Here is a 27794-nt window from a genome sequence, read left to right on the forward strand (position 1 = left end):
TTGGACTACCCTCACCTAGGAAGACATCATTCTGCCAGCATTTTCTCTCTTCAGATACAACAGCTTTTTTCCCTTCGGCCAATTAACGCGGGGCTGTTCTCTGTAAAAGCCAATGAGAAAAATTTGGCAGTTTGATAATTTCTGAGAGTTTCTTCATTTCATTTTGTTGAGCTTACTGGGAGCACGCAAACAGTCATTTGTGTCAAAAAACCCCCACCTTAGCCCTGTAGCAGTTCAGTGATTTTAATGAACTGAGTTGTATGCGGAAGGGAAGCTGGATTTTCTGTTATCCCACTGGCAAAGCTGTGGGTGAGGGAAGTCTGAAATTCAGCCATGCAGCTCTGCAACTTGGGGGACACAGTTTAAGCAGCACCGCCACTTCTATTTTTATTTTTTTTTTTTAATTTTATTGGGTTTTACAAATTCTGGGAAATTGTGAAAATCAGAAGCAGACATTTAGGCATTTCCCTAATTGGCATTTCCATTTTTTAAAACAAATTCTATGTTGTTTCTTTCTGGAGCTCCTGCCATGGTTTTGTTTTGTTTTCATAATGAAAGTGTTTTACCAGGTTGGAATCAGTAGGAGACACCTCCATTTTTGTCACAGTGAAGTTTTTTTGCATCAACACAAAATGAACAATTTCAAATTTTCAGCTTTCTGAAAAGTTTTTTAAATGTTGTTTCAAGTCCAAATCAAAGCAATTCCCCTTCGTCCCTCCAATTCAAAATCATCACTAGACAACAAATTGCTCATTGTCTAGCTTGACAAGACTGGTTGGCTCTCAGTCTTGCATTCGGATCCCCAAGCCACTGTCTGATGGGGAATTTATTCCCCATCTGTTTCCATTTCTACACTGCGAGTTCAGCCTGGCACATGAGCTGCAACGCAATTGTGGGTTTTGTGATCCATATTTAATTCACCTAACTTTCAGTCTTTAACTGAGATGCCCCGATTAAGCAGAGTGGTGACCCTGGCCTCTCTGTGTAGTCAGTGCAGGAGCGGGTTCATCCAGAAGGTGACTTTGCCCATGGAAGATCTCAATTAAATGCCTAAAGAATAACTTCTCTAAGATCAAGCTGCTATATGCTTTAAGCAGTTCCACTAAAAGAAATCTCGTTGGCTTATGGAGACGTGCTGATAATGGGCTCATTGGCTTGTTAGGTCAGCCAGCAAACAGATGCTGGGAGGTCCTTGGGGCTTAAGTACCAAGACAGCATTGTATTTCTGGGGAGATCATTGCATTTCAAGGGTGTGATGTGAGACACGGGACTGCAAAGTCATCCCCAAGCTGCGTTTATTCCCCTGAAATGCTCAGTGTGTCAGACCTGATTTCAGTTATAAAATGGAAATAATAGATAAAAAAAGGTCAAACCATTTATTGAGGATTGACATTTACAGCAGTCAGGAATCTCCAGTTGTATACAGCTTTGTGTATATATGTCACTCCTATATGACACCATTCTGCTGAGGATCTCCAAACCACTGCTTTCCTGCTATAACTAGGTGGTGGCTAGTTAAATATTGCTTATTGTGTTTTTACAGATGCACAAACAAAGAAACACAGAAGTTAATTAACTTGCCCAAAGTTGTAGTACACCTCTAGCAAAATGAAAATATAAATTCCCAAATCCTCTCTGTCTCTGTGGTTTCAAAATTCTTTTATTTTCTACTTTAATAAATTTTGTTGGAATATTTACTGTAAAGCTTGAAAAGTAAAACTGAGATTAACTACGTTTTCTATGAAAGGTGACTGTTAAAGGGCCTGTGTCCTTGATCCCATTGTAGGCAATGGCAGTTGTGCGTTGGATCATTGACAGGCTATGTGGATTGAGTACAGCGCAGCAAACTGTAGATTGAAGGTAATAGTCCAGCCAGGGATCCAGGGAGTGATTGCTGCCTGTGCTGCATCAGGACCTGGACACAAACAGATCCACCGTAGGAGGGGTCACACGGTGTACGTGAAATAACACTAGCAGCAGTCTATAGATTAGTAGATCATCTTTGCCATTAAGATCTAAGTAGGAAGAAAGGGCAGGAGAAATACATATACACTCAATTACATGCACATACACCCGTGTGCATATACACCCATGCAAAGTAGAAGACAGACATCCCGGACAGGGCTGGTAACAGCAAAGTAATTAAAGGTGCTGAAGCAGTAAGTGCCAAGAAACCCTCTCCAAGGGTACAGAAGGTTTGCTAATGTCACTGTTGATGTCCCTAAGGTATCATGCAATTCTGGTATTTGTCTCAGATGCCCTTCTGCGAGATTTGCATTGCCTAGGAGTCGGTCTGTTTTGTCCTTGCCTTAATGGTCTGACTTTGAGAGCTGAGCCTTAAGATCGCTGCGCCTCAAGGAGACCCAACACACACCCAGTTAATGTGGTCTTCAGGGCTGTTTTCTTCTCATTGCTCATGCATTGCTGCAGCATTATTTCTCAGTGCTTTGAATTAAGGGGCTAATATCCTGGCACTAAGGATTTAAGGGACCTTGTGCAGATATAGACAGTATAATTTATAGAGAAAATACAATAGTAGTCTTGAAAACATTGAAAAAACGACCTATCATTGCATAACAGTTATTAGATCTCATGTTCCCTGTTCCCCCTTCCTGCTCCCAAAAAGGAAACTTTTTAGCCTCTGGATAAGATGCCAAGAATTACTAGTCAGCCCCAACTGTAAAAATGAAGAAAAAAGACATTTAGATTTTAATGAAACATGTCTTCCAAGTTAACTTAAATGCTTGTTTTGATAGCTTTTGAGATTAGTCTAAGAATAATAAACTGTTATTTATAGGGAACTTCCTGGCCAAAGACCTCTGGGCAGCTCCAGAATACCAGAACAAAGGATTTACAGCCCACTGACTACTTAAAATGGTGGTGTTATTTTCAAATTCGAAAATCCTTTTTCCTTTATGACAACCTGTTGGTGAAGAGGCAAAGCTGTCCACCGATCCTTCAGATTCTGGAGTTACTCTTGATAGCGTAATACACATGGGTCAGTTTATTTAGCTTGAGTCTGGAGCTTTTACAGATCTGCGTTGTCTTCTGTGCAGATTTGTTTTTCTGCTTATGGCATCAGACAGAATAAATGGAGGGATGGGATCTGCCCCGGCTGCTGTAGGGGATTTCTCTGAAGTGTCCCCAGTCTCGTAATAAATCAATGTCTTTCCTAGTCCATTTCTGATGGGATCCGGCAGCAGGTTGGCATCCTTAGGTAAAGAAAGGCTTCCTGAAGTGCACAACAGTCATCGAAAGTAAATTAATGGAAGTCGGCATCTGCTGATCTCTTTGACAATACGGAATTTCACTGCCAACATTTAGAAACCATTGGAAATGGTCTCCATTGGAAACCCGATTTCGACTTTCTGCCCTGGGCTGCCAGAAGTATTTCAGCATAAAACGCTAAAGTAAGTTGAACTTTCAATTATAATTTCAATGACTGTCTAGTGAAATGGATTAATGCTCTGGCACTGCACCTTTGAGGCTTTGGCTCGACTCTTGTAGGATAAAAATCTGTCTGCTTTGACAGTTGAAAAGGTCAGAAGTGAAATAATGTCAGGTGGTCTTAGCCCGATTCAATGTCTCGATTAAGAAGTAGATGTAAAAGTTGTTGATGTGGGATATCATATTAAGTCCTTTGCAAAAATATAAATAATATTTTATTTATATTTTATCAGCAAAATTAGATGCAGACAGCTGTGCTCTGGAGAGGTGGAGCTTAGTTCAGACTTCAGGAACACTGAAGGATTTCAGTGAGCAACATACAGGTTACAATATGTGGTATCTTTAGCTCAAAAGCTTGTATCCGTCATGAAATTGATTTCATGATATTTGACTGTGTCAAGCATAGTTCTCACTTAAATATTTTTTAAAGTTGAATTTGGGAATTTTTATTAGCTGTGAGTGTACAGAACACGTTTTTCTCACTGTTCAGGCAAGACAAGGGGTCTCTTCAATTTACTGCTGCAATTCAATTCCTAAGCTTATTAAATAGGATTGTGGTTAAAGAGCAAAATACGGATACTTGAATAATGCATTTTTCTCTTATTTGGATACATACTTACATAATTTTGTATGATAATAATATATAAATATAAATTGCTTCTCCAGACTTCCCTGCGGAAAGGTCACTACGGCAAAAATTTCTAGCAAGAGTAACAGGAATTTCTGTTGGGAAAAAGGAACAAGTAAGGGTTTGGGGCTGTGTGTCTCAGTGATGGGGACGGTGGCTAACAGAGCTGCGCAGCACTTTAGCTGCCTTTGATTTGTCCCAGCCTCGCTTCTCACCAGCCCTCTTCACGTGTCAGGCAGCCTTGGCACTGCTCCTGCGAGTGAGGTTGCAGAGTTTCTTTCCTTATTTCAATACGAAACACACGTACAAGATAGTGCAAATTGGAAATCAGCTGTCATGGTATGCTACATAAATTATCCGGTTCTGGTTGGTAATCTATTGCAGACGATTAAATAAGTGAGCAGTTATGTCCTTTTCAGTGCTGGTAGGCATCTTTGTTTTATTTAATTCCCTCTTCCTTCTCTGTGTGTGCATATGTGGTGTGTCGTGGGTTTTTTTCAAGTTGTGTTTCTGTCTTAAGGCAAAGAAACCACAGTCTCCATGTGATCATGATGCAATGCAAGAGCTGATGGAACTGTACATATGTTGTAAAGATTAATTGGCATTCAGTTAGGCCCCATAAAGCGTGGCATGCCATGCATTATCCTCTATTTTGCCTTCAATTTACAGTGCGGTTCAGTGCACATAGTGGGCACAGACTGAAAAGAAGTGTATTTCTGAAGTATAAAATGTGTACTTTTTAGTAGGCTGATCTTCCCAGTGACAAAACCTTAGAAAAGCTTCGGCGATTCAGACACGCCTTAATTGTGGGGCAGTCGTAACAGGGTCTTGCTTTTTTCTGCTGAGATCTACTAAGTGGGGCCCAGGGGACCGTTGAAACCACAGGATTATTTTCTATGTGTTCTATAGATTTTTCTGACCAAAAGAAAGGGTGACACATCGCCATCCTCGCGCTTAGAAGACGTGGCGTTTAACGGCGGTGCGAAACCAGAGGCGGGTGGCTGCGAGGGCAGTCTGGTGCGCGGTGCCGTCGTCTGCTGACCGCCGGTGGGTGCGGCGGCGCGGCCCTTGCCGGGCTGCCGGGGAGGTCAGAGAGGCCAAGCACCCTGATTGCGAACCGTTATTTATAACAGAACAAAGTGGTAATTTTGCAACTATCACGGCTCAAATATGGGAGCATTTCCCTGGTAATAAAACTATTATTCTGTAACTGTTTACTTATCAGGAGACCATTATGTGATTGATGACCTGAAAATGGAGGTTATCTTTCAATTCATTTGAAATGCAAACTGACTGGAAAATCTATAGTTATTGCGGCATATTTTTAAGCAAAATCAGGCACCTACATTGACCTCCTATTTACATTTCTTTGAGAAGAAAAATCACATAAAAGCTATCAAGAAACACATTTCACAGCAGGCAAATTAATTGGTTTTACTGTATTTGAATGGAGGGTTTGTCAAATAAAACATGCCATGACAGTTAATAGTGTCATTTAGAGGCAGAAAATTATTGGCTTATTTGTTATTGGATAAAAGGAAGGCAAACATTTTGTATTAGGAAGTTTTAATGTGTTTAAAATCCTCATTAGGGATTTATGGACATTCTTGCTTAGCATAGCGCCTCATTAATTTGAGGCTAAACAGTTACTTCTGTGTTTCAATTCCAATTTTTTTTTCCCTTTTCTTTAATTAGATCTCACATTAGAGTTTGGTCTCTACACCACTGGAGATGTAGAATTAATTAATGTGATTTATAAATCTAATGGAAGTGAGTTATTCTTAGATATCTTTTCATTTTAGTGAGCGGTTTACTGCACGCAGTGTAAGTGCACACAGATCTAAGAGATTTTGGGAGCTCAGGAAAAGTGTGCGACTTCTGCATTGAATACATTTAGCAGCATCCCTTGGCATTAATAGATCAAAGCATTTTAATTAGAAATGTAACTAAAAGGGAGGTCATAAAGATCCCACTCAAAATCAGACTTTCTTTGTTCTAAGTTCTGTACTGTCCAAAAAAAGTGGTCTTTTACCTCCCCTTTTGTATGATAACCATGACATTCCGTGGCAGTTGGGATAATCATGTGTTTTACTATTTAATGAGCATAAGATCTGGCTCTTAATGTAGTCTGAATTTGGATCTGATCCCAATATAGACATAATCATTAATTGTGCTATTGTGTTATTATTAGTAAAAGGAAAATGGCTTTTATTTCATGTAGGAATTTCATTTAGTTGATTGAAGCTTATGTAAAAAATGTACTCGTGTGAACTAGTTATGCTAACGGGTAGTGTTGGTGTTTATACCCTAAGGTTTTTTCAAAATACATTTGTTTCTTTTCCCTGGGCAAGACAATGTCCTTGCCCTTTGAATTCTGGCCCTCTGTTTTGAAGACAGTCTGAGGATGCGATTTGCAAGATGGGACTGTGGTGGAGGGAAACAACTCATTTGCAAACAGGCTCTGAGCAATTAATTTGGGTCCCAGCATTGACCTTGAAGCTGTGCGAACTACCGTGGAAATAAAAGGAGTACATTTTTCAGTGAGGACATTCATACCTGCTTTAAAAAAAGAGGTGGAACAGATAACCGGCACAGTCACTCACTGTATTCTTGTAGCTACAGTAAAGGTATTGTCAGGTGTAAATAGATGCTTTCAAAGGTTCCTTTTTAAAACCTCAAAAGCAATGTTACAGTCTGGATTCGTGAGGTCAAATAATGCTTCAGGTTACACTTATGCAACTTCACTGACATCAGCAGAGTTTTAGTCGTGTCACCAAGGCCACAGTCTGACCTGGGAACTGTGCCGCTGTTCCAGCAGGGAGTTACACCGCTCCTGCCCGATGCCGCTCTCGTGCTGGCGGGTGCTGGGGACAGACACAAATTCCACTAACGTAAAATAGATTTAAAGGAGAGCCAATTCCAAGCTGTATTAAATGGAGACAGGTAGACAGCTATGTCTGGATAGTAAAGGGATTTTGAATGATTTCCAAGAGGTTCTACTCAAAGTGTTACACTGAGAATAAATATGATGTCTGATTTACATCCCTCTAACTGAGGGCAAGTGGTCTTGGAAGCCGAACTCCCTTCGTGCTCCTTTTGTACTTATACTGCTTCATTGTCTTCGGAGGAGTTAGCTTTCGTTCACACTGGTAAAAGTAAGACAAGAAACAGACACTTGATCTTTAGTTTTGCCACACCATATATCTCACCACACCAGAGGGTTGCATAGTCTGTTAGTCAGGCTTTGATGTTTCAAGTGGACAAGTGCACGGTGGCATTTTAGGTCAGGGTGCCTTTTATCATCAATTTAATGGAAAAAAGTATAAGGTAACCTCTTCCAGAATGAGGCACATATGAAAATATACTTATTTTATATAAGTAAGTAAGTAAGTACTTGCAGTCATTGGAGGAGGAGGCACAGAGAGAAAGGAAGGAAGAAAGGAAGAAAGAAAAAAAGAAAATTTGAAGTTCCACATTCCCCTGCCCTTTGTCAGTATTAAATGGCTGTATCAGCCTTTATACAAGCCAATGTTTTGGTCACAAATTAAGTACTGCAAATGCCACTTTTGTTGGGGCCTGGCTGAATACTGACATTACCAGTTACTCTGGTATTATCATCATGGTGAGCTTCTAAAATACTACATTCAGAATATTCCGTAAGTAAAATGTGCAGCCTTACCTACATTAAAAAACTCCCAGGAGACCTTGAAGTGAGAGATCACTTTATCAGGCTTCTCTCTCTAATAGAGCTTGGCAATTTGCTGCATGAAAATAATGGAGAACCATTGAGTTTAAATTGAACATCAGCATATTGTGCTTTCATGGAGACTATTTCATGCTGATCAACATTGAAATGGTATTGTTAAAAGAAAACATCAAAGACATTAAAAAGAAAAAATGGGCTGAATACAGCATGCACTGGGAAGAACAAGAAAAATATAATTGTCACATCCAGGTCAGTCTGGTTTAAAAGTTGCTGTAGCAGAACTAAATGCCAGTGAAAAAACGTTGTCCTTGCAGTTGGGGTTGGTCTGACTGGGAGGTCGTTGTAAGGTGAGTTCATTGTAGGGAAATCAAACTATAATTCATTCCGATTTGTGGGCTAGCGCCCAAACGCCCCAACCTGGTGTGACTGCACCCGTTTGTCTAGCTCTTAGGTGCCTGGGGAGGAGCATATTAGAGTCACGGGCTTTTGTGTGAAACTAAAGGTACCCACTGGGGGCAGTTTTAGCTTCTGAACTGGAGACCTTTTGGGAAGTTCACTAAAGTCAGTGGGAGTCTGATTCAGTCATGTTTCGGACCACACTAGTAAGTTGTTTTTCCTAGCTAACGTGCTTTACTCGAGGGAAGAGGCATAAACTTCTCCATCCACCGCTGGAAGAGCAGCACTGACTGCAGGCCAGGCTGTCTTAGCTTAACAAATGAATTAACTCGGTCTAGTCCTTAAAACCTTTCCCTGTTTTCAGGTTCTCCAGTAAATGTGTATTTGACACAACTGCTTGTTCAGTATTTGTATTAAGGGCGAACAGAGGGCCAGCTCTCTGCATTTTGTTTTAGGCAGTAGTTTTTCTTTCTCTCTTTAATTTTTATACATATACAAAGTATGTATTTTCACAGACCTTTTAATAAGCCCCAGGAGATATTTTTGGGGTTGAAATAATGGGAAATGTAGTCTTCTCATGGTATTTTGGTTCCAGGATGGTGGAGGTACTAAAAGAAAACAGTGGATATACATTATTTGGGACCCACAAATGGCTCCCTTGAGAATTAATAACCCTGTGAAAAACACATACATGTATTTGAATACCAAGGGAGCAATTTTATTTGGGTTTTTTTGAATATTACCATGTTTGACTTCATTCACTTTCCTCCAGAGCCCAAACATACAGTCCTAATATATGTTGGTGATAACCTCATGAATATCAAATGCACCAGAAAAAAAATACCACTCGGGTTGCAATATTCATTCCTTGCTCTTTTGCTGCTCCCATTCTTACCCATTTGCACTAAAATTAGTGAGGAAGAGCCAAGATCCTCCCAGCTAGTGAGATTAGTTTGACATCTATTTCAGGTGTCTTTAACATGAATGACCCTTTTGGGACAAAATATTAGTGAGATAGGAAACAGACAAAGCATGAACTGTGAAACAACCCAAGGAGGCTTGAGCAGTGGGCTCTGAGCAGTGGTGTGAAGTTTATCTCAAGCAAATGTAGAACAGCAGGCTGCTGCCTGCTAAGGAGCAAGTCCAGAAGAGATGTAGGGAATGGCTGAAGAGGGGAAATGAAGCCTGAGCATGCAAGGAAATACTGATGGCATTCAAAGGAAAGCTGGTGTTGGCAAGGCGTGGGTGCATACTCCATTCAAGTCCAGGTGAAGTGTTGCATCTTCTTAGATTTGTAGTGAGCTTATTGCAAAAATTGAATCATAGGTTCATATAGGTTGGAAGGACGTTGAAAGGTCATCCAGTCCAACGTCTTGTATCTGGAAACCCTGCTATTCTAAGTATTGCCCGATCTGTTTCCCACTTGTATTAATCAAAAAAAGAAGCACCCTCTGTTAATAGGAAGCCTGGCAGGAGCTGAAGGCGTTCATAGGACGAGGCTTCCCTGACAGTCCTGGTTTTGCTGCTTCTGGTTTTCTAAGTGTTTTCCTCTTATCACTGTGTAGTGCACACTGGAAATGATCAATCAAGGCTCATGCACAGGATCTTTTCATGCTAGCAAGTGAAAAATCAATTTGTGTTCGAAGGAGTAAACAGTAGTATGAGCTTCATCTCCCCAGAGTCAAAATGGGTTCCTTGATAAAGGAGATGACAGTGAAAGCTGAGCTCTTGATATATAAGCACATAGGTGCTCATATGCAAGAAATGAGAGTGGGTTCCTACATTCATTTAACATGCTACATTTATCTTTCCAATAAAACAAAGATAGGAAGAAGAGATTACTTGTTGAATGCCAATTGTGCGTCAATAAAGCCAAAGGGATTGTTCACGAACAGTTTATCCAGATGAAAACGTAGTCAGTCAGTTCTGGCAAAGACATTATTCATTGTGTATTTCTGCTTTCTGACACTACATTTGAATTTTCAGAACTATTCTGACAAGTCTGTTGGAAGATTTTGTTGCTAACATTTCTGAGAAATGCCTGCTGTCGGATGTAAATTACAGGGAAGACTTCATATGATTTTTCTGTGCCGCAAAAACAAAATCTGATCTCATGAAGGTTATAAATTGTCCAGGAGGTAAGAGTGGTCAAGGAACTGTTGAATGAATAAATGAAAGGTTAGATCAACATGACTCATCAGATATTGTAACCATTCACCCAATGTCATTTGATCTGCAGAACATTAAAGGCTACTATTCCCTCACTCTTAGATTTCTGCCCTCCTTCCTTCCCTTTAAAGTTTAGCACTGAGCCACCCAAGCCATACATTAAACCTTTGGTTCCACATCATTTAAGTTCTGTTCTCTCTCTTGTGAGACTGAAATGTGAAGAGAGCCTTCTAATACTGGCTTGGAATTAGGTGGAATATTTTGACCATCTGACCTTTCCTTTTTTCTTCTTTCTTTTTTTTTTTAGCAAGCAATATTGAAAAGTAAACATGAAGCATTTTGATGCAAAAGAGTTTTACCAGATTAAAATGAAATTGGAAGATGAGTTCAATGTAGCATGTAGCTGTTGTGAAATCTTTTTGTTTTGATAAAAGTTTTATTACCTCAGGACGTCTGTCTGCAGCTTATGTAATATTCACTGTTCTTCAGTCTGGGGTTCATGAATGCACTGCCGGCCGAGAGAAGAGCTCATGATGTGAAATGCAACTACTTGGTCCTAGAAGCCAAATTCCTGGAATCTGTGCTTTCGGCTGAGTTAGACCATGCTGCTCACACAGGAAGAAAAGCACCAAAAGCATGCACAAATGCAAGCTGTGCCCTCCTTTTTAGAATCTGATTTCTGATGAAAGCTGGAGAGGGGGTGGAGAATCACATAATGGACCCTAAACTACTTGATTTTTATTCGATAAGGAAAGTAGTAGTATGGGATGGATGTCCAATCTTCACTAAGCTGCAGGAGGAACGTGGCATTTTATTAATGGCAATTCTAATAACAGTTTGTTATAGCACTAGTACTCGAGAAGGTGATGAATATTCTATCTGCTCTGTTTCCTTCTGTCCTGATGAATCTATGCTTGGATGCCATGGTGTGCCATGTGGGCCTGCTTGCACTTGTTAGCTGAATGCAAGTGTTTATGGACAATTAAACTTGCAATTTTTGATTCACATTTTGAAAGGTTGAGAGGGTGTTTTTTTCTTTTTTTCCCAGGATAGACTAAGTTTCTAATAGAACTGTGCCTTTCAAGTCTCTTAGAATGTGCAACTGTAGCGTGAATTTAGAAAAATGGTCTCATTTCTTTAGAAATCCATTAATAGTAATGTACTGAAAGACTCTTACATTGATCTTCTCTCTGATAGCCATGTTGTAATAATTATTCTTTTAATGTTTGCATCAATCTAAATGTTTTCCTCTTTGTGCTAGCTCCTACTTGCATCTCCCTATATGACAATCACAGCACTTCGACATCTTGCTTTACTTTAATACTAGTGATTCAAAACAAAGCAATGCCAAAGGGAACAAAAGTTCTGTCAAGCCATTAAAATCTTCTTTGCCATTAACACAATTAAATTGATGCATGAGCATTTAAAGTTATTAGCAAGTGCTGCCAGCAGAAGCTGGTTGTGATTGCATAATATACAGTGGGCTTTATTAAAGTAAAATGGTATGTTTATTGTTATTATCATCATTAGTTCTGAAGTAACACAAACTTAAACAGGGCTGTGAATTGGGAAAGGACTGTGAAACAAGTAAGAACACACTCTGCCCTCTGTTAATAGTCAGGGACGCAATTATCACAATTATGACATTTCTAAACAAAGGAATACACATGGTGTCTCGGCTAACCATTTAAAATGCCATGTGTAATGGTAGGGAGGGGTGTTAAATAAAGAGAGGACTTCTGTATCTGCCGCCCTCACTCTTCCCAGTTTGACTCACTCGGCTGGATTTTGGGTTGCTCCTGTTACTGCTGTGAGAGATTTTGTGGTTGGTGTGTACACTGCAAGCTTATTCGGGAAGTATTTGTTTTGTTTTCTCGTATTCCAACATACTAATTTTTCAATGAAAAAAGTCAGGAGTGTATTAGAGACGTATGTACTCCCACTATCCCACTGCACGTTGCAGTAATACCCATGCTTGCTAATCTTTTGGTTGAAGTTAACTATATTTGTCTCTGAATGGAGACTTGGTATGAGGTATGGAAAACACAGATTAGCAAAGAACTTACAGGTATTGAGAGGGGAAAAAGTGATTTAAGTGAAAGGTAGGGGAGGAAGGAAGGGCAATGAAGTGCTGGAATATCAAGTCATGCCGTGTGAGGGTGGACTGCGTGCAGTTGCAGTTAACGCTGACCATCCACGGGAAGTTCTCAGCCTAGGTTTGTTAGGTAGAATTTGAGCTGAGGAGAAACTGAGGACAAAAGGTAAGGCTCTTTTTTTGGTCAGTCGAATGTTTTTAAGTGATACTACAGAAAATTACAAGCTATGGTTGCTAAAGTAGATAAAAATCACCAGTATCCCTGCAGTGTAGTCATACTCACTTGATTACTTCTTTACCAAGATATTGATGAACTGTTGGAAATTCAGAGAACAGTGATGAAATAAGCCAAAGGGATGGAAAATCCTGTTTATCGGGAAAGAAGGTAAAAGCTGAACATACAGCATTTGAGAAAAGTGGAGTATAATTCTACATGTCTGTGCGTGGTGTAAGTGTGAAGGGAAGTAATGAATTACTTAGATTAGTGGCAAGAGCTCTACAAAAAGACTGAGGTGAGGTGACACTGAAAGCAAAATTTTAACAATTATCACAAAAAAGGGCCAAATAGTTGACTACACTGCTCCGCATTTTATTAAAGGAAGGGATGGGAGACCCATTTCCCTACAGTTTTTGGGTCAGACTAGCCGCAGTACTAGAAGATACGGGCAAAATGTGCTACATTAGCAGAGCGTGAACTTGGTGATCTAATAGGTCTTTCTGGTCTTTGACTTTGTAGCTGTGTGGATTTATTCTTGAAGCTTAGTGCTGGCTGAAATACAGGATGAAAGCCATGGTTGCTGCTTTCGGTCAAGCTCTATAGCAGATTAGGATGACAGGGATTAAGTTTAGTCATGAATGTCTTTTACCAAACTAGTTACCAAGGGCAGTAAGGTAGAAGCGTCAGGCAGAAAAGTCTCACTGAGTATTTATGGTACAAAGCACTTACCTGTTTTTTGGTACCTTCCTGAATATTGTCTCTTACTCTTCTGCTGCACCCCTGAGATAAGAACCCATCATAACTTTCTGCAAGTGCTACGAAATGGTTGTATGTACGGGTCACGACTGCCTGTTGTTTATGTAGTTTTTCACAGTATTTAGAGGTTTTGTGCTCTTTCATGTCCTTGGAATGAGGGATTGTGGCAAAAGCTTTAAGTACCATTTAAACGAGTATTTTCAATTGGAAGACGTTAAGGGCACTACTGTGTGTGTGCATGGGTATGGTTGTGTGCATAGACACATCGCATCTTTCTAAGGCGAGAAGGAATATCTGTCAGGCCTCTCAAGGTGGATTCCTGTGTACTGTTCAGAGGATACTTAACCTGCAACAGGCTGATGAAGTGAGAGACAACAAAATCAGCAGCCACCCTTATAGTCCAACCAGTATTTTACTACAGTATGTGTTTAAGTTTTAAGAGCTGTCTTGGCTGTTAGCCTATTAAGCTGTAGGATAAGATAGTTGATGATAACAGCTTTCTCCTAACTGTTATCACCTCTGTCCTTCTCTGCAGCGTGCGGCAAGTTAAACCAAACCTCACCTTCTCTCTGAAGGCTGCCGACAGGAGTAACAGTGGGACCTTCTTCAATTACAGAAGTTTCAGGCAATTCTAGTGCCAGTTCTCAGCTGTGAGGAAATCAGAGTACTTTATTGCTTCAAAAGTGTTATTAGTAGCACAAAGCAGCATGGAAGAAAAAAACAACTTTTGACAAAATGGGTCCTGCTGATGATTTATGTTGATCTGAACTAGAAAATTTGGTAGGCAGCAAGCATGGATACAGCAGTCTTCAAACAGAGGCAGTTGCTTGTTAGCTGTTCACCTGTGTGGTTGTAGTCGCTGAACTTTGCATCCCGCACCTGACTAAACATTTCTTTTTTTCTTTAAACCTAGGTTACCCTTCCCAATGACTCCAGCTGTGTGGAAGAAATATTACGGGTGAGTAATACCCTTTGCTTTTGTATCTTTTGTATAATTGTAGTGCTGTTATTTCATCTTTCATGGAGAAGAGTTATATGGCTGTCTTTAACACTCTGCTTAAATAACAACATATTAATGGGTCTGTATTACAGAGACACAGCCAAGTGGTGGCCCCAGGGTGCTCCTTAGTGAGTAAGGTCAGTTCACCTAATACTCTGCATCTGCCAGCTTGTCTTGGCCAGGATTTACACACATTCCTGTTCTTTTCTAAGCTCTCAGTCTCTGTGAGTCTCTCCAGGACACATTTCTCTCCTACCCTGAGGTGGAGTTGCCTTAATTCTCCCACTCCCAGACTGACCTACAGCCTTCTTCCTTCTTCCCCCAAACTACAGTTGCTTATCATTCATGGTTTTGTTAAAGACCTAAGGACATATTTTTTTCTGGGAGCTCTGGTCAGTGTTTGAATACAAAAAATTGAAACAACAACTCCAAACTGGGTTTAGTTTCAACCTTCAAAGTGAGCAGGGTTTTATTACCTATAGAACACTAAACCTATAGAACACTAAGGGAGCAAAAGCAAAGAAAAGGTTGAAAGTCTGCACGAAATACTTGGTACGTTTTAGGTGTCTTCTTCCCCTGTTTATATATTTCAATTAGGTTCATTACTATAGTTGGAATGAATGACTTGTTAGCTGGGGAAAGCAGTTGTTTTCAGTAAACAGCATCAAAAGGAAATGTGATGTAGCGAATTTCAGGGATCAGTCACCCAGGAGACAGTTTTAATGCGGGAACAGTGCATATAAATCACAAGAAGCAGAAATGTCTTTTTTCTGATCAAGAGGAGGTGATCCTGTTTCCTACCCCATGACTGTAATTTGAGTCAGCAGAGGCAGAATGTCCTGGGCTTCCTTCTGAAACCTGCTGAGATCAGTGCAGGACTTTCCGTCACCTTCAGAGGATGCGGAGGAACTGCAGAGTCCCTGTGGCCGCAGCAGCCCCTCCTGCCACCAGTAGACTGTTGAACTCGGGGGGACTCTTGGGGTGCACAGAGCAGGGATTTGGCAGGTTTCCATGTCCCTGGGGATCTGTCTCACAAGGGCATGTAATGGGCACCCGAAAAAGGGATACAAACAGGCAGATGTCTCTTGACTGCCAGTGCGGATGCCTGGAGCACTCCCCATGCCCAGCCTTGCCATCCAGCCGTGGAGCAATCCTGTCAACCGTAGCCGCAGGCACAGCCAAAAGCTATCCTGAGCATATGAAACTGCCCGTGCTGGGGAGCAGGTATAGGCTTGGCGTGCTGCAGGCGAGCGTGGGACCTCGGCCATGGCTCATCTGGGGCGCGCAGTCCCTCCGCCACATGCGCCGCTGGGTAGGTTTGTGTGCTGTTACACGGTGAGGGTGGCTTAGTGTGACATCGACATGGCGTTAGGCAGCTCTGGGTCCTGACAGGCTTTCTGCAGCCTTCTTGTAACCTGTCTGCAAGCAGGCTGCAGGCTGCCAGCAAGGCCCTGAGTGTATGAAGGCAACAGATCACAGAGCTGCTTCTGGGGCTGCCCATCAAAGGCTCGGCAAACCCCAGTCCCAATCGGTTGCCTTCAGTGGCAGCGGTTTAGGCTTTCTAATTCATATGGTGCCGAAGCAGACATGGAAGTAGAGGTATCTGAGTTTTGTCAATGACTTTGTTGTTCTCAAATTTATAATGCAGAATAAGCTAGCGGGAGATGTGTTTTGGCTGCATGCAGAGTATCGTATTCTACATGATAGGCAACGGCGAGAAAATAAGTAAGAGAATGTGATGCCCAGCAGTGGTCAAAATGCAGTCTTTGCGCTCCCCGTGGAAGCCCTGTGTCAGGAGATTCAGGCAGTCTGCTCCAGATGAAAGGATGACCCTTGCTTTCAGCAGCGATTTGTGCTTTGAGAACCTGGATTAAGTTCCCAGCCCTGACAGACACTTTCTGGCCTTTTGGGGCCATTTACGTAGGCTCTGAAGAGTCTTTGGGAGTGTAGGCCTCAGCTCCCTGACGGCAGCTTCCCCAGGTAAAAAAATAGGCTATTAACATTTCCGTCCTGTCAGGGATGTTGCAGAGGTAAACAGGAAGGATTACAAGACAGTCAAGTCCCGAAGGTAGACAGATGGGGTGTAATAGTGTGCATTTTGGCCAACCAAACCATTGGCAACAACTGGCAGTTTCTGCTCTGGGCCATGTCCGCTGCTGAGCTGCGCGCCCCAAAGTGCCGGAGGAAGGGTGCTGCTGCCTGCCTCGCCCCGTCCCTGCCAAGTCTCCCTTGAGAGCATTTCATGCCTTGAAGTTTGCCTTTTTTTTTTTTAAGTCCAGGAATTAACTCACTTAATTCAGTTTCACCCCTCAGAAAGACACAGTAACTCTTGTAGGTTTTTTTGCTAGACTTTAGAAGGCAGAGGGACTCAAGCTAAGATCTGTGACCTCTGATTTTACTGAGCTCTTTTTTTAAGCTGAACTTGATTAATGGTTTTTGTAATTGTAGAGGTTTGCAATTCCTAATCTCTGTCTTCTTTTTTTTTTTTTTTTTCCTAGAAAAAAAGGTTTAATTGAGTTTGTGGTCAAAAATTTCCAACCGAGTGAGGGGAAAGGTCTTGAGTCCGTTCAGACCCCTGAGTCTTCAGAGACAAAATTTCACAGTCCTTCACATTTCCTGAAACACTTAGCCACTTATGTCATCTTGTGTAAATGCTTTAAGGACTGTTCCTGATACTACAACCAAAGGTTAATGGCAGACCAGTCTCCTGTTGATTTTGCTTTACTAACCAGGGTAGCTGAGAAGGTTGTTAAAAATAATAATAATAAATAAAAAAAAAATCTCGTGTACAACTAAGGCCATGCTGTAAAGGTAGTACATGAGATTTGCATTTAATACAGGTTGCTAATACCAAATTGAAAGATGAAGGCAAATACACTGGTGGTCGGTGCACTTTTTTCTGTTCCAAAATGTGGCTTTTTTTTTTTTAAACCAACGTAATGGCTTTGAAAGTGTGGATAACATGGAAGACAGGCAATCAACAGTGTGTGTGTGTGTGTGTGTAATTCACGTTTTATTAATATGGGTTTAAATTAAGTTGTCACTTACTATGTGCAGCCATTGATAAATGAGTTCATTGAAATGTTGTGATACAAAGTGCAGATGGGGCGGGAGAACTGACATTTTAAACCAATATTCTGAAGCTGTTACTTGTGCCACTTGTACCAGTGCTTTACATCAGTGTGCCTTGCTGTCATTGCACGTTATGTGGGCCGTCGTGCTGGTTCAGGCATAGCGGGGTGTGTAGGTGTGACACTGCGTGCGAACTAGCAGCGATCCTTTTTCTGCCTGTAGAGAGCACAGAAGGAACCTCCCTTAGTATTGGTTTACCTCTGAGTAAGGAGGTGATAAGCATACAACATTACACGGGAAAGAAAGGAAATTTTATTTAACTAAATTTTCTTGAGGACTTGTAGTGTAAATTGAAACTTTGGGCTAGGTGTTTAGGCAATCGATTAGACATAATCCCACAGAAGTGAGGCTCTGGTCTGTACACATCAAGCTTTCGTGTCTGTGTTGCTAACCATCTGGGCAGGCACTTCTATCTAAAAATCTGTCCCTGCTTAGAGGAACAAAAGAATTCTTGTAGGTGCATATCCGCTGTAGTAAGGCATCAAGTAACTAGATGCAATTCTGATGTTATGTGGATAGCTGTGATATCAATTAAAAGCTTTCTAGTCTGGAAGCAAAACAAATCCTAAATATAATTCAGATTGTAATTAGTGTAAAAATGACTGGAGTTAAATGAGCAAAGTCTATCATTTGTATGGTCTTCTATTCTTCTGATGACTAGCTCATGTCTAATGACATTGGAGAATATGTAAATTGATCAGCAGGTGAAAATGCCCTTGACTGGGCAAATTATGTGTAGTATTACCTTCCTCATGCCGATTGAAAGCACTAATGGATTTAATATGTATCATCCATAGCTGAGGTGAGCTGTTCACAGAGCAAAATTAGACTGTAACAGATATAGCCCATTATTTGCCCCTCAGTAATTGTTTTCTCTTCTAAAATACAAACCAACATTGAAGAATGATGCTAAACCTAATTATAATAATTGTAATTTGAAAAATACAGGTACGCTGTCCAGTGTGGTTACAAATGCACTTAGTAGCTGACAGGCAGTTTAAATATTTTCATGTGGAATCTGGGGGCTTGCTGCAGAGGACATGATGTGAATTTAAAATGATTATCCAGACGTCATTGGACAAGTGAATAACGAGCTGACTGGCCTAGTAAATCATGTGAACCTGTCAAATGTGGGAACACGTTGGGGAGGAGATGATGTCAAGTAACAGTAACTTAGCAACCTGGCATTTAGCTGTCCGGAGAATGAGTAAGAGTAGCCACTTTTAAATAGCTGAGTAAATAAATGAATCCCTATATGTCTTAGGTGTGCTATGAAAATAGCCCAGCACCGTATGTTTTGTGTCAAGCTGCTTCTTTCTCCAGGATAAGGTGATTTATTATTTCTATTGAAATGAAAAAATGGATTGAAAAGTTAACCCACATGTAAATGTATATCAGCGGCCTTTGTCCCTTGTCTGGCGTGTAGCCTTTGGAAGCATGTAAGGAACGGGTAATAGCCTGCTTTGAAAAAGGCACTGTGTTACAACTGTAGGGGTTTTTTTTCCTTTAGACTTTGCTTATGTACATGAAGATTTGGATGGATAAAACCAATTAATTTCTTAGCAATTTCCAAACCATTGCATTTTCAGCTTTTTATCAGCATTTTCTCAATGGAGGCAGAACCAGTTTCTGCTCTCACATCAAAATAAATCAAGGGATAATTCCACTGACCTCTGATCTCATTTGAGTTCATTGAATTCTTCTTCCTCCCACACTGGTACAAATTGGCAGCAGTTCCGCTTACGTTGCTGCTGCTGTTATTAAATAAAAAGGAGTTACCCCTGCATTACTTTAGGTATACATAAAAGCAGCAAGACTAGGCCTTTGCTCTGATGACTCTCTAGATGTAGTCTCACTCCAGAAAATGGAAATGCTGAGTAGTTCTTTGAGAACAGCTCATTCCTGGTTTGGTAGGTGATCACCTCAGTTCTTGTCTCAGTACCACCGCAAGCATTCAGCAACAATTCCAGGAAGGTCAAAAGAGGCCATTTCCCAGCATTTCGTGCATTGTCCAGCCGTATACACAGGCATGGTGAGACCAATAGTTGGAGTCATTTGAGGGCAGCCTGGTGTAGGCTTGAAGTGCAAAAGGCTCTTTGGGAGTTGGAGAATGCAGCCTTAGGTCGTAGAATCGTCACAGAATCATAGAATCGTTTAGGTTGGAAAAGACCTTTAAGATCATCAAGTCCAACCGTAAACCTAGCAGTGCTAAGTCCACCACTAAACCACGTCCCTAAGCGCCTCATCCACATGTCTTGTAAATACCTGCAGGGATGGTGACTCAACCACCTCCCTGGGCAGCCTGTTCCAGTGTCTGACAATCTTTTCAGTGAATATTTTTCTAATATCCAATCTAAACGTCCCTTGACGCAACTTGTGGCCATTTCCTCTTGTCCTGTCATTTGTCACTTGGGAGAAGAGACCAACACCCACCTCACCACAGCCCCTGTTCACGTAGTTGTAGAGAGCGATAAGGTCTCCCGTCAGCCTCCTCTTCCCCAGGCTAAACAACTCTAGCTTTCTCAACCGCTCCTCATAAGACTTGTGCTCCAGGTCTTCCCGCTCTGGAGCAGACCCTTAACACAGAGGCTCACCCTTGTAACGCACCTGAACACAGCAGAACAGGACTATTCAAGTTTTTGGCCATTCACCTTTACAGTGACAACATTATGATGCCACCCATGAGAAAGGCACCTCAGGTGCATTATCCCAAAGCTGTCTATATTAACTTGAAGGTACGTAATATAGAAAACTCAGAGCTAACTTTAGGCTAGGTGAGTAGGAGGTTGGCATGAGTCAATGCTCAATTACTTAGCTTCTGCGCCTGGTTTTGTGGGCCACCGTTGCACTGCTGGCATGGCAGATTAGGTATGAGAGAGGAGGTCACTTGTGATGTAGATATATACTATAAATCTGCTTTGTGCTTCCAGATCAACGCAAAGCAGACTTCATGCTGTTGGGGAGGTGACGGGGAGAAAAGGTTGACTGTCTGATCTGACAAATGCGTGTGGGTGTGCAGTGTTTCCTGTATTCGAAAGGTGGTGTTTTGCACCCGCCTGTTACAGGGATAAATGCCTCTTCAAGATGTAAGGCAGCAAAAGATTAGACCTTTGTCAGGACAGACAAGCAAGGTCTGATTCCAGCCTGCAGGCACATTTATCACATAAAGGTTTTATTTTCATAGCAGTATTAAAGAAATTATTTAGCAAAGAACTTTGAAATGTAAAATCTGATCATTATGTGGGTCTTTTGCAGCCTGTCTACAGTGTAACAATAAAAAAAGATTACAAAAGGCATTCAGGAAAAGAGAGAGAGATTGCAGTGCACCTGTTTCGAACTCACTATCCAATTCTGTTTTCTTATCTCCTTAACCATAATATTTTAACATATATTTTTGTACTGCCAAATTGAAATATTGCTGATTTCAGTAGTATTATATAATTCTGCTATCAATGCCAGATTTACCATTGCTATTAAAATTACTGTCAAGTGGGCTGACATCACAGGAGTTCAGACATGTATTACCGCTCTTGAAGAGAATGAAAGCACTCTCATGAGAAATGAATGACTAAATGAAAAAGTGTTAATTCTTATGCGTTTTCCAAGCTCTTCAGCATCTTTTTTGCACCAAAACGACCACTTTGAGTTTCTCTTCCTCATTGACAGTCACCTCAGAAATAATCCACTATGTATTGCAACATGTTGCATGCTCGGCATCCTCACTCTGATTGAGTACTCTGTTACGATAAAAGAAATTATATTTTACAAGAATATACAAAATATTTTTTAAAAAGCCAGTTCAAACAGGAAAGTAATTCAAGCAAAGTCATTGTCTTGGAGGAAAAAATAATAGGAAGTTTTGCAACTTCTGAAGAAGATCAGGTGCACCCACTGCGGCACTTAAAAGTTTTGGTCACTTCATATACTACTTTTTCAAATACATCTAAGTTCTGTAGTTTCAGAAATAACTGGAAGTGAAAGACACAAAAAATGTGGGAAAACAAGTTGATGGGGTCTTGTAGTTGAGTGGGGAGTATCATAAAACTAAGATTCCTGCTCTAGATTTGCAGACCCATGGGACCTGACTTTCCGTCCCTTTTCATCATTGTAAATAAAGAGTAACTCCCTTATCTTTGAGTGAAAGTGTGAAAGAAAACAGACCCAAAGAATCTGGGATATCAGATCAACTTTGAGCTTTTGTATGCCCGAATGAACAAAAACCGCCCCAAGTGCTGAACTCGATGGAAAATTTTAAACACTTCTATGCTGTTACAGCGTTTGGCTCTAGCTGTACCAGGTATCCTCCCTTAAGGTCCTTGTGGGCTGCACAAATCTGCATTGTATAAAAACACGATTAGGAAGTTCAGAGCCTGTTGTATGCCTGTCCTGGAGTACTGCTGCCGATTCCAAAATGACCGGTAACAACAACTTCTGGCACATTATGCAGTGCAGTCAAGTAGAAAAGCCATCTGAAGTTTCTATACTCCACTTACACTTCTTACTGCCAAAGTATTAAACAAAAAAATCTAGTCCTATTTTGAAATATAGGTAGTAGAATATTCCTCTGGTCTCAGATTAATCATTTCTGTTATTTCATCTTGTCCTGTCAAAGTGAAACATGGTTAAATATGGGCATTGAGTGTTTAAACTGCTAGCAATGTTACCTTTCATTTAAGTAGATTAATAATGTGTACTCTACATAACAAATTGCTTTAGGCACAGAATGAAGACATTGAAAACGTATTAAAATCGAGTTAGGCTTTCTGAAATGAATGCATGCTTTAGAAACAATTCTGGTCTGAAATGACAAATTTTATGGTGTTTTCTGTGGCTCTTTATCTCACAAAAGGAAAGGGCTCCATTTTTGCAGCCCTGAGGACAAGTGTTGGGGGTTTTAAGTCCTGGTGGGAAGCCTCCCCATAAGTCAGCACTGCTGGAGAAGCTGGTGGGGCCCATGAAAGATAAGTTGGCCATATGTGGTTAGTCAAGAGAAACAGCTAGGAAGATGTAACTAAATTAATCTTCAGAAAGAGTTTCAAGAGCTCTCCTCTTTGAAATTCTCCTCTGAAGTTTCAGCTGGCCATGACAATCAAAACCTAAAAAAATTGGTTGATTGTTAAAAAAATATATGTAAGGAAAGAACTAGACAAATGGAAAAAAAATGGACCAAAAAGAGGCCAGATATTTGAGGCATGCTCAGTTTCGCTGCTTTAACTATACCCGCCATGTTGCAACGGGTGATGCTTCACTGCTCTCAGCTCTTAGAAGGAAAGTAAAGAAAACAGGACAAAGATGACACCTGGAGTAAACCTGGTTAGAACTTTGAATGTCATTGTTGCTCTCAGAGGAAGTGTTCTGTTACAGCAGATACCAGGAATATTTGTGGCCATTTTCTTCATGTACTGCAGTCTAAATTTAACCCAAGTCACTCCTAATCTCTTCTTAAGGCAAGAATACCAACTGAGTTAGGGGCCAAGAAGTATTTCTTCCTGAGAGACCCCCTGGACGAGCAGGTGGACTTTTCCTTTGGAGGAGCGATGTGATGACATGCTATCAGCCTTGTCCACCTCCATGGGGTTTGTGGAAGCAGCCTAACGTGGGAAGGCAGTCTTGCAATCATCATCTGTCTTAAGTCCAAGTTCTTCCACATTCTGTAGGGAGAATAGTTCTGGAAGCTGCCTTTTTGGGGGGAGCAATTTGTGTCTTTGCTACTTGCCGTTGATCTGTAGGCTTTAAGACTGTCATGCAGCGTAGTCAGTGGAGCCCTTTCTGAAGGTGTCTTGCTTCTTACCTGTGGAGATTGTTTCAGCTGTCAAAGTCTTCAGAATACACGACTTCACACCTGCCAGTAAAAGACTGATGCGGTCCATCTTCCCATCTCTTTGAACATCCTCTCAAGAAATGTTTGAATACGTAGAGTCGGACATAACACCCTACCTTTAATGTTCCTGTATGACCGTGAGATGCCCCTTCACTCCACAGTGTCTCCTTCTATGAAATGAGGAAATAGAACCTCACCCACACTGCCATTGCACTGCGAAGTTAAATTAGTTGCTAGCAAAATGCATTGAGGTCCTCAGCTGGAATTATTGGTGTGATAATTGTGCAAAAGCAAGGCTCAATCAGATATTTAAAATTATACTACATACTGTGGCTTATCCATTTCTATAGAGAATTTCTAACCTTTAAAGAAAGCATGTCATGGAATTTAATGTTCTGAGAAACCTTATGAACTTCCAATCTATTTTAGCCATATATTTCAAATTGTGCTTATAATTGTGTTTTTTATTGAATATGTAAGTTCCTTTCAGTTTCTTCATACAGTACATGGGTGTTAATACACATTTGAGAAGAATGCACACTGTGGATGGGAGGCACTTTTGAGCATTTTCAAATTGTCACAGTAAAATTGTCACATTTGTTTAATTAGCCTGTAGATCCTGCCACATTGATTTATGTCAGCTGTGTTACAATTTCTTTGGATAGCTAGAAAATCTGACCAGAATGCTTTTTTTTTTTCCTCTTTTTTCCTTTTTTTTTCTTTCCCAAGGAATTTCTCACATTTCTTTTTGATTTAAAAGCAGTCATACGAGCACCCAGCCTTGTAGAAGTCAGATGAAGAAAATGTCAGGCTGTAGCATTAGAAAGGAAGATGGTTTTATTAGTTCAAGGCGTTGAGGTGTTTGTTGACCATTGTTCAGAGGCGAGAGATAAAAACTGACTACAAACATGAATCTGAAGTTCAGACCTAAGTGCCCAGATTAGTGTTTGTTCAACATTCTGCAGGCACTGTTTGTTCTACCTGCTGCAAGTGTTACTGTATTGCCTTCCAGGGCTCCTAGGGCGAGGGCTTTGGTGTGGGTGTCACTAGAAACCCTGGTCTCAACAGTTTACAGCTCTTCTTTAAGTATTTCCTCCATTCCAAAATTTCTGTGCAATGTCTAAGCAAATATTTTGGGGGGGGACGTGGAAATACTGCCTACTAGTACTTTGCAGGGTGAAACAGGAACAACATGGACACAAAGGGACTTAGGAGACTTGCATGGGTTGCTAAATGGGAAGAAAAAAAAAAAGGGCAAGGTAGTGTTCATTGCATTTGCTGCTGGTTGAGTGGGTGATTTAAGGCATGGACCGAATTTCACCTCTGGAGCCAAGCTGGAAAATGGCAGGTACTGATCTCTTGTGAGGAATGCTTTGAGATCTTCTGATGGAATTTATTGCACAAGCACTGAGTGTTAAAGGCCCCTTTGGGCTTTGTAGTCCATTAATTTCTTTGCTATGAGTATATCCTGCTAAAGAATACGTTGTTTGTGTACCCCAAGGTACCGTAACCTTTAAAAAATATTCTTCTGAGCCTCAGAAAAAAAACTTGGTGTTTGGTTTGTAGGAGAACATTTCCAGTAGTGATTTTTAAATTTTTTTTAAATCAAGCCAATTAATCCCTTCCCACTTACTCTAGTATTTTATAATTTCTAACCTCTTGAGTCCCTAATCTTTTCAATAAGAGGTCTGAGCTGCCAGTTTATCTGAAAAAAGAGTGTTGTACCAGTCAGATGAAAACTGGTACTCAGATTTTTTTGAAGAGCAGCCCCTTGTCATTCCCGAGTTCAGACAAAAACAAAGAACACAGCTTCGACAGTGAGGAGTTCACTGGAGGCTTCTTTCCATGAAAATAGTTATCACTGCTTTTTTCCTTGGCAATTGAGTCATTGTTGCTTTTAAAAGAAGTTGTCATGATCTCCTCATTACCATTTTTCTTAATATGATAAGTGTAAACTAGAAGAAAGCTATCATGTTTGAAAGGATACAGGAACCCTAAGGAATGTTAGACTAACTGCTTGTGCTCTTTGGAAAGGCTTAAGACTGGGAATGTGACTAAAGGTATCATTCTGTCTCTTTTTGCAGCAGCATAGTCATTTTATAGCGTCTTTCACTTGTAACACAAGTTACCCTTCAAAAAGAATGCCGCGTTACTGCATCTAGCCTTTGCTGCATCTCTCCAGCAAAGTGAGATCAACAACTCCTTTTTGTAATTGCTTGAACATGATAATACATTGCACTTTGTACTAAAAAAAAAATAAAAAATTCTTTGGCAGGTTTATTCCAGTTCATCTTTGTATGATAACTGGTAATTGTCAGTGTTTGACACCAGCTGGAGTTGCAAATAGCTCTAACTGCTTAGAGCTAACTAGCAACCGTGGGTCTACTGGGTGGTCTTTTCTTGGCCTTGCTCCAAGTTGTTCCAGATTGCTCATATGACCCCTGATAAACTATTACTAATTAATAGTTTGCTGTTCCTTTTTGGCCCTCTAGAAGCAACAAAGACAATACATGTCATCGTCTAGTAATGTGGATAGATAATTTTTAAATGCTGGAGCACCAAACTTAACTGCATTTTAGTGCTGTGACTTTTGTGTCCTATTCACTGGTTTTCCTGTGGGAAAAAAAGTAGTGTAGTGTTTGGAGACAAAAAGGTTGTGGACTTTGCCCTTTTTCAGCCCTGTTTTTGGGAGTTAGTTTGTTTCAATGTAGTTTGTTGTCAGAAGGTTTTAAAAAATGTAGGCTTGGGAGGAGAATATATTAATCTGGTGTATAGTCTGAACATGCTGATTTCAGATGTTAGGTCCGCTCTGTGTGGGACCAAGGATCCTCAGCTGTCATATGTCTTAGTGGCAGTTCTAAGTATTTCATGTTTTCAACCTCAGACTTCTTAGCTTTGTAAGAAAGAGCGAGCTGGGAAATGAGGAATCAAATGCATGTATGTGACAGTGGGAATCTGTCTACCAGAAATACTCTGAAGCCTCCATACCTTAAGGGAGATCAAAAAAGACCTCAGCATGTTTTGGCTTTGGTTTTCTTTACTCTTTAAGCTGGCTTATTTGGGTAAGGCTGACATGCCAAAAAACTATATGTTGTATCAAAACATCTTCTATAACATACATCCATTTTTTCTACACCTGTTAGCTTAGCAGGAGTGGATCAAAGGGGAGTGTTGGCATGATTTACAGGACACACAGATGCAGGAACAGACCTGTTTCAAGGCACAAGTGAGGAAAAGGAAATCCAGACTGAAATGTTTGTTCTTTTCCAAAGGCTAAAATTACTATAATAAATGCCAGGTCGCATGGTAGGGTTTCAGGTGGCTGCTTAGGTCTTTCTGTAAGAGAAGAGAATTAAAGGGTTGAGTGTGAGAGGCAGCAAAGACTGTCCCTCTCTGTTACAGGCCAGAACCCATAGTATATTTTTTGGCAAACATACTAAGCTTTCATCCTCACAAAAAAACAGGGTGCCAAATTAGAGGATCCAATGATCAGGCTTCAGTTTGAAGTTTTCTGTCCATCCAGGGCTCGCTGAATGCTGATCAAGCTGGCTATGTTGTCCACCCAGGATTTTCCAGCCGATACTCACTGTTCCCAATTTCCAGACAATATTCAGAAGTTCCATCACTGCCCTAGGCATTGCATAAGACAAAAAATGAGACAGTCTTTGCCCTTGAAACATTCACAGTCTCTGATGTAGACACTGGGAAGATAATCATACTCCGTAGGGGAGAGTGCATTCTTCATACACTAAGGGAGAAGCAAGTTTTCAACTGGGACACGTGGTAGGGAGAGCATCACATAGATGAAGAAAAGAAAATGGTAGAAAAGGTCAGGTTTGAGCTTTTCTGGGTGTTCACTGTGTCTTCGCTTCAGCCTCGGACCGCTGTTTTAATGGCATTACAGTTGACGTGTTGATGACACCATGTAAGAGGGAAATACTCAACATTAAAAAGGAATGCTACCCTGGCACACCCACTCAGGAAAACCCATGCTGCAATACTGCTTGTGTGGTAAGCAGAATAAAAGAGATCTGGCAGAGTCTTGGTTTTGAAGGCAAAAAACCAGCTTTTGTAAAATAATTCAATGTGTATTATACAGCAGCGTGTGGTAGCTTCATTTCTTTGTATTTGATGAGTAACAACTTGGAGTCCAATTTTAATGAAAGCAAATCATGGCTTACACAAAAGAATTCAGCTTTAAAGTCAAAGAAGTTGCCTAACCTAGTTTCTTGATTTCCCCTTATAGGCTATTTCGGATAATTAATGCTCCTGTTTTAAGAATAAAGCTGGTGTCTTCTGGCACAACTTGATGCTTTCAAATTCCTGATGATTTTTAGACTCAATTTCATCATATTGTCAGGATGTAGGTTATAATCTGGTTATATGGGTCTAAACCTTAGTGCGCAATGTGAAACTTAAACAGTTTC

At 40.7% G+C, this 27794-nt stretch overlaps 1 protein-coding gene across 1 annotated transcript in view; it reads left to right on the plus strand.

Moving 5' to 3' along the window:
• AFF2 (ALF transcription elongation factor 2) overlaps positions 1–27794 on the plus strand; it is a 336845-nt gene that overhangs the window by 168530 nt on the left and 140521 nt on the right. The window contains exon 4 of the mRNA XM_059824576.1: positions 14328–14372. Coding sequence (XP_059680559.1) covers positions 14328–14372 — 45 coding nt within the window. The remainder of the gene's footprint in view (positions 1–14327; positions 14373–27794) is intronic.

This window comes from Gavia stellata, chromosome 14 (genome assembly GCF_030936135.1).
Source record: "Gavia stellata isolate bGavSte3 chromosome 14, bGavSte3.hap2, whole genome shotgun sequence".
NCBI lineage: Eukaryota > Metazoa > Chordata > Aves > Gaviiformes > Gaviidae > Gavia > Gavia stellata.